The sequence below is a fragment of the Chenopodium quinoa genome, unplaced genomic scaffold (genome assembly GCF_001683475.1).
Source record: "Chenopodium quinoa cultivar QQ74 unplaced genomic scaffold, ASM168347v1, whole genome shotgun sequence".
NCBI lineage: Eukaryota > Viridiplantae > Streptophyta > Magnoliopsida > Caryophyllales > Amaranthaceae > Chenopodium > Chenopodium quinoa.
In genome coordinates this window covers 4,148,718-4,160,932 of record NW_018742577.1, presented here as the reverse complement: position 1 = coordinate 4,160,932, position 12,215 = coordinate 4,148,718, and the positions used below count along the sequence as shown (strand labels likewise).

Genomic DNA, 12,215 nt, shown 5'->3' with positions numbered 1-12,215 from the left:
GGCAGAGAGGGAGGAGAGAGGGAGGGAGGGAGGGAGGGAGAGAGAGAGAGGAGAGAGAGAGAGAGGAGAGAGAGAGAGAGGGAGGGAGAGAGAGAGAGAGAGAGAGGGAGAGAGAGGAGAGAGGAGAGAGGGAGGAGGAGGGAGGGAGGGAGGGAGAGAGAGAGAGAGAGGAGAGAGAGAGAGGGAGAGGGAGGGAGGGAGGGAGGGAGAGGGAGGGAGGAGGGGGGAGGGAGGGAGAGAGGGGGAGGGAGGGAGAGGAGTGAGGGAGGGAGGGAGGAGAGAGAGAGAGAGAGGGAGAGAGGGGAGAGAGAGAGGGAGAGAGAGGGAGAGAGAGAGAGAGAGAGAGAGAGAAGAGAGAGAGAGAAGAGAAGAGAGAGAGAGAGAGAGAGAGATCCCACCCGTTGACAACAATGGCTACAAAACCCTGTATCGTCGGTCAAGTCTGGGTACACTGCCACCATTGCTAGTCTTGCGCTCTGGCCTGTTAAATAAAAAATCTCATTTATTTCCGATGAATATTCACAATCTTTTTGATATGACCTATAGGATTTAATATTCATTGGGTGGTTATTTAAACAGTTCTACTTTCCCAAACATAGATGATCTTTAAATTGTCATAGGAGCAAAGGACATTGGATTTTCTTACTGGTAATTGACGTTAGAGACAGAAGGCGGCAGTGGGGTTTTACTCTTACGGTTTAATATAATGGTTATTTAAAAAGAGAGATTTGTCATTAATTGTAAAATTGGCCGTTGAAGTCTAGTGTCTATGTTAGTATTCTTTTGTTTAGCACCTGTATTAATTTGCTATTGCTGACGCCTCACCTAAGCTTGAAGGTTTGGTTCCATAATTATTTGTAATTTTTTATTTTTTTATACAAACTAGTCTATTATGGATATTAAACCTTTCAATTTCATGTTGGACAGTGGACATATATTATATTGCTTTGGTAGTTGGCATCAAAATGGCAATTTTAGTCATAATTTTTAATGTGAGTAATTGTTTTATTTGCACTGAATAATATGTGATGTTCCTGTTCATCATGCAGGGATACATTTTCTCAACCTCCATGCACTTTAATCCAACCATCAATGCAGGCATTAGCAAAGGATTATCAGCATATTCCTAACTTTGGTACAGCTATTCTGTTTCTTTTCCCTTTTGACAATTATTAGCTAAATGATCTGAGTTATGTATTTTGAACTTTAGAATAGCTTTTAATGCTTACTCAGTTACACTTATGTGCTAACTTACCTTTTTTTTTTTTTTTTTTTTTGAGAAATTCTTACTTAAGTTTTTAAGTCAAAGCCTATGGCTGATAAGCAATTCTGGAATATTATGCCTGGAAAAGAAAAAACAAACTTTGTATACCAAATGCTCAGTATTTACAATAATAAAGCTCTCTCAAAAAAGAAACTTTTTGGAAAGTCCCTCACCCCTTAGTTTTGCTTCGGCCTGCACCTCTTCTGTAATGGACCAGATTTCTCTACCCGAAATTAAGCACAAATAACAGTAATTTAAGGCTGAAAGCTTGAATGTTTGATTGCTAATGTTGAACGATTATAAGGGTAGTAGCTTGAGGCTACAAATCTCCTAGCAACTTGAGGTTGCAACTCTCTAAATTTTCCTCACTTAATTTCTGCCTGCCTGAACTACATACTTGCTGCTACATTTATTGTACTCAAGGATCTAAGGGAAATTAGCCTACATGAGAAATATTAGCCGAAAAGGCAAAACCAAAATATGACAAAGCTAATACTTGTTGCTAGTTTTCCTAAACTTCTTCTTAATGACTTTTGTCTCTTGCTCTTTGTTGCTTGTTGACCCCTTCTAGTCTTCCTCCCTTGCTGCTGCTGTTTCCTTGTTCTTGATTGCCGCATCTTGACCCCTGACTTCCTGGTGATCCATCACATCTTCCTAGTACTCTCATTAAATTATACTTAACACTGGATATGTTATGGATGGTTGATGAACCTCTTGTCAAGAGTTGGCTGCTAGCAAGCTCTGGTGGCCCTTCCTGATGGGTTATGCAGTAGTGAAGGTTTGGAGGGTGGCCATAGGGGGAGTTTTCTAGATTCTTTAACCTTGATTTGAATGAGAAAAACTTTCTACCAGTAATTCTATTTTGTATTTTTAATATTTTTTAAAGTGAGTGTTACAATAAAGTTTCAGTAGTTGCAGACTTGCAGCCTTTGAACTGTAGATCTAAATTTAACTAGTCAATGGAAGTGTTTTGGCACTTTCTTGACTTGGTTTGTCGAAAGAATCTGTATTTTGGTAGAAATTAAATCTCATTAGTCACAAAGTCTTTTTTTTTCTCTTCTTTTTGGACAGCAAAGGACTTCTCTCCCCCAATATATCCGCTGGGAGATAAATATTGGCAAGCAAATGAGGCTGCCCCATTTATAAGTATCCATTCTCTGCAGGTGACGCCCTCGCCAGCTCCTCCACTGTTTGCTTCACAGACAGTAATATCTTGCCTGCCTCTTCTGGTATGTTTCCATTTATTACATATTTACATCTCTAGGCTTTTTGGAGTTGGTTATTTTTCTGGTTTCTAAACTCTAACTTTGCACCTTGTTCAGATCCATCTTCAGGAGGAGTCTTGTTTGAGAATATGTTCCTTTTTAGCTGACGGAATTGTAGTCAATTCTGGCTCCATCTTGCCAGATTATTCCATCAATTCTCTTATGTTCACTCTAAAAGAACTAGATCTTACAGTTCCATTGGACTTTGCAAAGGCAGGTAATAATGCCTGCAGTGGTGATACTGCTTTCCAGGATTTGTTTGCTGAAGCTAAGCTTCACATTGAAAATCTGTTTTTTTCTGAATCACCTGCACTAAGTATGAGCGTGCTTGATTTGGAGAAGGATCCTGCTTGTTTCTGCCTCTGGAGTGATCAACCTATTGATGCTAGCCAGAAAAAGTTGTCTGCTGGAGCTTCTTACGCAAGTTTGTCTCTTGAAACATCTGAAGATGCAGATGGTCAGCAAAATTCTTCTAGTTCATCTTTGGGATCGTGGAGGTGTGTTGAGGTGAAAGAGGCTTGTGTTGAGGTAGCTATGGCGACTCTAGATGGCAGCGTGTTGGTTCAAGTTCCTCCTCCCGGGGGCATTGTGAGATTTGGTATTGCCTGTAAGCAATATTGCTCTAATGCTTCTGTTGAGCAGTTGTTTTTCATCCTGGATCTTTATGCATATTTTGGAAAAGTAAGTGAAAGGATAGCATTAGTAGGAAAGAGTAATAAATCGACAATTCAGAGAACTGAATCATGGAATGATGAGCTGATTTCTAAGGCTCCCAGTGATACTGCTGTGAGCTTTGCCATAAAGGACCTTCAATTGAAGTTTCTGGAGGATTCATGCAAGACTACACAGGGGAAGACTTTGGTTCAATTTATCGGGGAAGGTCTGTTCGTTAAAGTAGGTCATAGAACCCTTGGCGGAGTCATTGCTATATCATCAATTATACGCTGGGAAACTGTGGAAGTGGATTGTTTAGACGTGGAGGGTAATTCTGTGCTTGGCAACAGCACAATGTCAACTCCCTGTGCAAATGGCTCTCTGATTACTGCAAATGGATGTCCGCAGCTCAAAGCTGTGTTATGGGTAGAGCGTAAAGGTCAGAGTCAGTTAAGTGGAAGAGCAAAGCATGCTCCTTTCCTCGATGTAAGTATTGTGCATGTTATTCCTTCCCAAGCTCAGGATGCTGGTTGTCATAGCTTGAATGTGTCCGCTTGTATTAATGGTGTTCGTTTGGGTGGAGGAATGAACTATGCTGAAGCCTTATTGCATCGATTTGGAATTCTTGGTCCTGATGGGGGCCCTAGTGAAGGGCTTTTGAAAGGGTTGGAGAACTTGTCTGGTGGTCCACTGTCAAAAATTTTCAAGGCACCGTCTCATACTGTGGATCATGTGAAAGAAAGTATGATATTTGTCTTGCTTCTATTTGTAGTGTGTGCATCACAATTCACAAAGCATGAGTGATTTCTTGTCATATGTTATGTACTGGCTCTTCTATATGCTTAATATCAATGCTGTCCTGCTTGAATCCTTGGCATTAACTAAAATAAACATGAAAATATTAATTAAATATCTTCATTTTGCAGATGGAACATGTGACAGTAGCCATGATAGTTTATTCTCTCACCTGGGAAAGCCAAATGAAGTGGATGTGCTGGTTGATCTGAGAAATTGGCTGTTTGCTCTTGAAGGCGCACAAGAGATGGTAGACAGATCATGGTTTGATAACCATGTAAATACTAATAGGGAAGATAAGTGTTGGCATACTACTTTTAAGAGCTTGAAGATTAAGGCAAAGAATACTCCAAAGGACCTATTGAATTGCAGTGTAAAGTCCAATGGTGATCATAGATATCCTGTGGAACTGATAATGGTGAGGATTCTTAATTTTCCCCAAACTCAAAAATTAGCCTTTGGTGCTCTATATCTACGCAAATACTAATTTCTAACTAACTGAAAATAAATTTGTGACCAGTTGGTGTAAATGGTACTCTAGCTCAGTTTTCTTCTGATCCATATTTTTTTTTTGCTGGATTTGAGCGACTACTTCTCTCATATCGGTTAGCAATTTTTCCGAAAAATGTTGAGCGAGTTTAAGAATAGGGGATTCATTTAGACTTATTGAAAGAGCACTAATTGGAAGTTGTGCTTTCACGAGGAGGACGGCGTAAAACTACAGCAATGTAATTATTTGGCTTAAATATATTGTAAAATTTTACTTAATGAAGAATTATGTCAAGATCATCAAAGTCAAGAACAGTATCACGATACTTGGTTAGTCCAACAGGTCACTTAACCCTTAGATCAGATGATGCCATTGTCATGACACTCTGACTGATATATCCTAAATGCTTGGGATACACCCTCTAGGGTTAAATCTTTGTAGGGATTGATGGAGAAGAGAGAAGAGGGAGAGAGAAGTTTTTAATTAGTATTACCAACTTTACTTATCTTCAATGTTTTCTTTTGCACAATTGCGCATAAAGTGGTTTGTGTATATAGCCATGAAAGGTGCTACAATAGTGCCATAATATTATTCAATTTTAGGGTCTAAATGATAAGTAGATCAAGATTCGAAACTTAATGAAATTTGATGGGGAGTGTGCAATTTTTTTGGTCATGTTAGTCACCTGTCATTGCTCTCTGGTGTGTTCTCAGATGACATCCAATTCCATTTGTTAGTCTTTACTGGTGAAGATTTTAGGTTTTTGTCTGCATGAAGGACGTGCTCATTCCATTTTGATTTTCTTGTAGTTCTGGGCGAGGATGTGGGGGTTCTCTGAGAAAGTCATATGAAGCTTCCTAATCCCCCCTAACCTACTACTCCTTACCTTTTAGTGCTTTATCTTTCTCTGCAACTTATATGCTTTGTATATATGTACACTTGGTTTGAAGAAACAGTTGTACTCCTATCAAGATTAATGGAACTGGATTATCTATAGTTAATTTCTCTCTTTATAAGCTGTTTGTCTAATAGGGCGTTAAATTTATGTATTTTCGATGAAGTTCTAGGGGAATTTAGGTAATTATATCTAAGGTTTTTTTTTTTTTTCCCTCCCTTCTTTTATATATAAACACTAAGACGAGTCATTCCAGTCAAGAGGATAGCTCAAGACACCTTTTTAGGCCATATTAAAAATTTGAAAAGTGTTAAATCCTTTAATCCTTACTCATGTGACTGCGCCCAATGTTCTTTTGAAAGTATAATTGTCTGAGCAGCATAGACTAGTATACCCTGCTGGTCATTCTCAACTTATGTAAGATAACTAATGTATAATGTGTGCAGATTGGTGTTGAAGGTTTGCAGATGGTGAAACCTCAAGTCCAAACAAGCATCCATACAGTGGAGTTTCCTGTCATTGCTATTAAAGAAGCAGATATGAAGACATTTGGAGGGGTAAATGTTGAGGTTCATATGGTTGTCTCGGAAGATGGTTTTGATGATGTAACAGACAACTGGATGGTTGAAAACCTTAAATTTTCTGTTGAGCAACCGGTATGAGTTTAACTTTTTCAATTTCTGTGTGTGGACATTTGTTCGACTTTTTGAGTCCGTCTGTAGCCATTTTCAATTCTTCATTGCTTGTGGGGTGCATTTTTCTGTAGATTGAGGCTGTTGTTACCAAGAATGAGCTGGAGCATCTTGCCTTTCTTTGCAAATCTGAAGTTGACTCTTTTGGAAGAGTGGCTGCCAGTGTTTTGCGACTTCTGAAACTGGAGGGTTCAATTGGTCAAGCAGCTATCAATCAGTTGAGCAACCTCGGTAAATTCTTAATACTACAATCCTACATATTAACACAATTTTCTGTCCTAAACTAATGCAACTTTAGGGTAACTTGGCAAGTTGAGTTCTAGTGTCAATGTCTTATTTACTGGTTGCTATTCCCTCTGATTCAAAATAAGCTCCTTCTAGCATGTTCTACATGTTAAGAAGTTGGCTATATTTTGTTAAAACTACGCTTGTTGTGTAAAGTGGCATTTAATATTGCATTGATTAAATACAATAAATGCAAATGTCTTGGAAATATTGTCAACTAGTAAACCCAACACAGTAAAAATTACAAACCATGGGCAAAAGGTTCGCCTACTAGTGATCTATAAAAAAAATTTACATTCTTTTTTTTTCAAGTTAAGTAGTTGCATATTTATACTCAGAAGTTAAACAAGGTGAAGAGCTAACTAGTTTGACCAAAAAAAAAAAAGGTAAACTAGCTTAACAATAATCTATAAAACATTAGTCTTAATCCTAATAGATAGGGCCGGCTACAAGAACCTAGTTTTATTCTCTGACAAAAACTCTCTCTCCATTCCCTCCTGTCAAATACTATATGTTCATGTAAACCCAAATTCTATCATTCATAACTCCTTCCATACTAGTGAAACTGGTTCTCCCTTTCCCTATCCTCATATCTGCAATTCTTACCCGCTTCATTTCTCATTCTAATCTTTATGGTGTTCCCACACATCAATCTCAATGTATGCATCTCTGCTTTATCCATCTTTCTAATATGATCCTTCATTCTTTCCTAAATGCCCTAACATTCTGACCCATGTAATCGCGCTGGTCTTATAGCTGTCCTATATAATCCAGCGTTAACTTTAGAGGTATGCTACGGCCACACAGTCACACTCACACATACTTCTATCAGTGCCACCCAGACTTAATCTTGTGCTCTATAAATCACGTCTAGGTCAATGTCTCCATTTGTAGTATCGATCCAAGGTACTTAAAACACTTATTCTTGGGAAACTCTTTGCTATCCTGCTACTACATCCTTGTTTGACTCCCTTCAAGTAAGTGATAGCTAATGTTGTACTGATACTGTAGAATGACTTATATCTTGTGTCAGAAGTATGGTTGTGCTCTACCATTCCAATGGTGGCTACACTAGATAAACATATCAGTCATTTTTTCCAAGTCTTTCGGGAAAAGTCATGTTTGAGAAAGAGAGGGGAGGGGGGGGGGGGAGGTAGTTCACAGCTATGTAAATTTTAATCCATACCGTCGTTGGATCTCACCAACAGCAAGGTTGAGGGGCCTCAGCAAGACCAACCCTGAAGGACTTCAGAGAAAGTCTAGAGAGATGGACATAAAATTGAGGGATGGAAAATAGGAGAGATTTATTGGTTGGGAAAGGAGGAAAGAAATGGCAGTGATGAAGAATAAAGACAAGAGAACTTGTTCCGTTGAACTGTTATTTTCCGTTTGAAATGCCACTTTTACTTGCTGAATAATGCAAAGATGCTTTAAATGCTTTAAATGCCACTTTTACTTGCTGAATAATGCAAAGATGTCTCTATTTATTCTCATTACACTGAAGCAGAACTTAAGACACCTCAAGGACTTTTTGCATCTGTAGGTCTTGTAGGGTTCCTAGGGTGTATGCTAAGCTATGAACAATAATGATAAAAATTATAAGGTTCTGGCATGTTCAGGAAAAGTGACAGAATGGTATTAATGGCTCTTATCTTGGCACCTGTTGCATAAAAACTGCTGCTGATGGTAACCTAGTGAGAGGTTGAAGGTGAAAGTAGGATTGGGAGAGTAGAAATTTGGTAAGCAGTAAAAGCTAATTACCCTTAGTCTGTGTGAGAGGACTGTTGGATTTCCGATCATCAATTGATTGCCTTAGGCTGACCTGTGAAAATAACAACGGAAGATGTTTATCCTCTTATTTATACCTACCTCTGGGTTACCATTAAGTCAGAAATGCACAAAATGGAATTGATTATAGCTTTTATATTATCATTTGAAGGTTAGTGGGAGGAAGGAGTGAAAATGAAAGTTGTACTGGAACAGAAATGGCTACTTTGGCTAGAAGCTGATTTTCATAATGTCAGTAATGCTTAGAGCCTTAGAGCTTAAGAATTGCCGGTGGTAGTAGGAGTTTGAATGTGTAATTGGTGGTGATGGTGGTATGAATAACTCGGTTGTGCATAATTAGACCCGGGCCTGAATGGACAGGATTGGACTGGACCAATAAATTCACGTCTGGTTTCCAGTCTTAGGAAAAGCACATTTTCGGGTTTATTTATTTATTTGTAGACCATATGAGAGCGTAGAAAAATAAGGAGGGGGTTGTTATGATGGGGATTACTTATTTATTTGCTTATATTTAGTTGGAGGGGGGCCGGGGAATAGGGAGACTTCCTCTTTATATAGGAGCCCAAATTCTGTGTCCTAATACTAATAATTTTTTCCAATCTCAATATTGATGCATGTCATTTTGTTCAATCCAACATTTGCTTACTATTCTCTGGATTTGGTATCTCTTCCGACTTCTACCTCTTGTTTGCACTACAGCTGGTGAAATCATGAAATGCCTTTTGAAACATCGTTAATTCTGGTGATTCATAACCTCAAAGCATAATTTTTTTGTGTAGTCGGATGTTGAGAAGATCTTTTTCATTGTGCGAGTACCTGGAATTCATGCTTTCATGGTGTTTGGTAGTTGGATATATAGTTCACGATGAAAGTCTACTCCCTGGATTTCATTTTATTTGCATTCTGTAACAATTGGCTTGGTGACTCCTAACTGTTGTTGGATTTTTTTTTTTCTTTTTCTCTTTTTTTTTGGGGGGTGAGTGGGTGGATGTTTGAGGGGGTAGGGGACCATCTGGTAAATATGTAAGACTTTTACTCTTCGCGGAGAAATAAAGTGTACGCCCAATCGCACATCTCTGATGCTTTAAAAGGTTGGCAGTGGTGGTAATTGTTAGCACTAAATATATTTTGTATTCATTTTCATATGGTAATTGGTTAGCGCTGACATCATATTATTTTCTTTTGTTGACTTGACATGCTTAAACTCATGGAGCATTTTTATCTCATCTTCTCTTTCATTTACTTTGGAACTCTGTGGCATGCAGGAAGTGAAGGCATAGATAAATTTTTTAGCTCAAAACTGCTGACTCGGGGTGAGAATGATGTCTTTGAGCATAGCCCTTCTTCAAATGGACATGTAAATAGCTCACATCCATCTGTGAAAACCATCGTAACCTTGCTTGAGAAGGAAGTTGAGGAAACAGAATCGAAATGTGCTGCTCTGATTTCTGATATCGGTGAATCAGAGACTTCCTCACAACACCTTGATCGTGTCAAGGAACTTGGTCAGCAAATTGAAAGTGTTCGTCTGTTATTGAAGCAGTTGAAGAATCAAGGTTAGCCTATTTTGCATTTAATTTTATTTTTTTTGTCATTCTTTTTTGTACAAGTTACTAAGCACAGGGAGGAAAATCCGACCCTGTTTGGTATAATATTAGTGATTCTTTTTTGTACATAGTCATATATATATATAGATAACTATATACTACATACGAGTGTAGACAAAAGGCAAATAAGGAGCATTCATTTGACACAATAATTTTGTAACTTAAATGTAAAATTTTGTATCTGCAAGCGCGATAATGCACTGAAAAATATTTCTATTAATTCTGTATTAATTTTCTAGAGTTCTAATTTTGTATAATTTTCATTCAATTTTTAAAGTTTTATGTTAGGTTGTCACACATCTAATATATATATATATATATATATATATATATATATATAAATTGATTTTTTCCCGAGATTTTATAGGGTCATTTAGGATTTCCATAATTCCATGTCACTAAATATACTTTTTTTTTTTTTAAAAAAAAAAAAAATTATTACATTGGAAAATATGAAAATCACTTTCAATTAAAATTAAAAAAATGTTCAATTTTGGATTAAATTGAAAAAAATAATACTACCTAGTAACATATAAAAAGTGATTATAATAAAATATATATTAAAAAAATAATAAAAAACTATTAAACTTTAAAAAAAAGAAAATCACTTTTAAGTTTATCATAACTTCAGCAATTTTTCAATCATATATATATATAAAAGCATTATCCATATATTGTCATTTGCCAAGTCACCGAATGTATTTTTTTTTTTTTTTTTTTAAAAAAGTCACCAAAAATATTACTATGTATTAATAATCAACAATTACTAAAAATAAATAAATAAAGTTCAAGCTAAAATTAAATACTGGGTAAAGATTAAGAAAACATGTCAATAATATTTATTATCATTTATTCAAAAGATAAGATTAACTATTGGTTTAAGATGTATGTACAGCTTCTAAATAAACCAACCTAACAATGGTAATATTGGTATTTTCTATGATATCAAAAACGATCTACAATAGATAAGAGCTAAATTTGAATAAATTTAATATACACTCCACATTAAGTTGTTAATGTATAGGAAACTAGTTAGATTGTTGACCTACGTTGGTTAGGAGTCTTATTATTATAAATAAGATACTGAATTTTATTTAATTTGATAAGTCAGTGATTTCATATAAATTTATCTTCCTCCGATCCAAATTAAATAGCATCACAAGCTACATGGAAGATCTAAGTGATGATTTGAAGATCGAAATCTTGATTTGATTGCCGGTGCGAGCAGCTCATCAATGCAAAGCCGTCTCGAAGCATTGGCTTTCTTTGATTTCTAAGGCTCACTTCAAGGAACGTTATTGTAGGCATCGTGGTGACGGTAAAAACAACTATATACTAATTGTTGGCGCTCTTATACGTGATGGTGTTAAAACAGATTTAGAATCATATGAAGAGCGATATATAACAAATTTTATGCCTAACGAAGATGCTAACAACAAGCTCCTTGGAATTAGTTTGGGTTTCGAAAATCTGCAATGTTCGTTACATGTGTCCAAAGACTTACTGTTGATGAACATTGACGAAACTGGTTTTGAACCAAAACTGATGATATATAACGCCTTAACAGAAGATCCTCTGATTCGTATCCGTTCCAACATGATATAGAAAAAGCATGGCTTTGTTTGGATAACTAAGTGGGAGGGAAAAGAAGGGGAGGGTGATGAAGGGGAGGGAAGAGAAAGGAAGGGGAAGGGAAAAGACGCAAAATACAAGTGGATCTTTTTGATCAGCTTGTTTTGTAAATCAACAGGGTAAAATTGTCTTTTCCATCACTAAATTTGGGGCAATTTGGTAATAACATTTATTCTGGCTCAGCATATTTGCCACACACGCACGTCTACGTGTACTGCTGCACTGTCGGCCGTAACGTCAAATTGTATTTTGCCGTTATTCAATTTTGCCTCAGCTACCCCAACACTCATAAATGCAACTACCCCCTTACTGTAAACAATCAATTTTGCCTCATGTATTGATATTACTTTGTTTTAATATCAATAATAAATGCTAGTTGATTTTTTTTAGAGAGAGAGCATGGTACCTGACTTTGTTTAAACCAATTGTATAATAATTATTCAATTTTTTTTATTTTTTTATTTTTTTTATATTGATGTATTGATATTACTGTGTTTTAATATCAATAATAAATGCAACTTTCTCTCTCTTCACTTCTACCATTAACGACCCATCTTCAAAAATCAAGCTCAATGGAGGGAGCTTGATTGGAGGACATGGTCACCCCTTCCCTTAGGGGTTGACCATGCCATTAATTTCACCCTTTATTCATAGGGTTTTCGTTTAAGATTGGGGAAGGTGGGTTGAGATCGGGGAGGCTTCAATGGTGGTGTCGGGAAAGCTTCAATGGTGGTGTCGGAAAAGCTTCAATGGTGGTAGAGATCGGGAAAGCTTCAACGGTGACGGACGGCTACAACACTAACGGACTCGAGACAGACTATGACGTCCGTTAAATCAATTGCACTCCT

General features: G+C 36.9%; 1 protein-coding gene across 1 annotated transcript; it reads left to right on the top strand.

Annotated features, from left to right (window-relative positions):
* Positions 1 to 363: 363 nt before the first annotated feature.
* LOC110721042 lies at positions 364 to 9,975 on the top strand. Its single transcript, XM_021900165.1, has 7 exons — positions 364 to 1,135; positions 2,336 to 2,493; positions 2,587 to 3,925; positions 4,110 to 4,396; positions 5,810 to 6,019; positions 6,130 to 6,286; positions 9,394 to 9,975. The coding sequence occupies exons 1-7, from the start codon at positions 1,093 to 1,095 to the stop codon at positions 9,687 to 9,689; spliced, it is 2,490 nt and encodes an 829-aa protein (XP_021755857.1). The 5' UTR covers positions 364 to 1,092; the 3' UTR covers positions 9,690 to 9,975.
* The last annotated feature ends 2,240 nt before the right edge of the window (positions 9,976 to 12,215 follow it).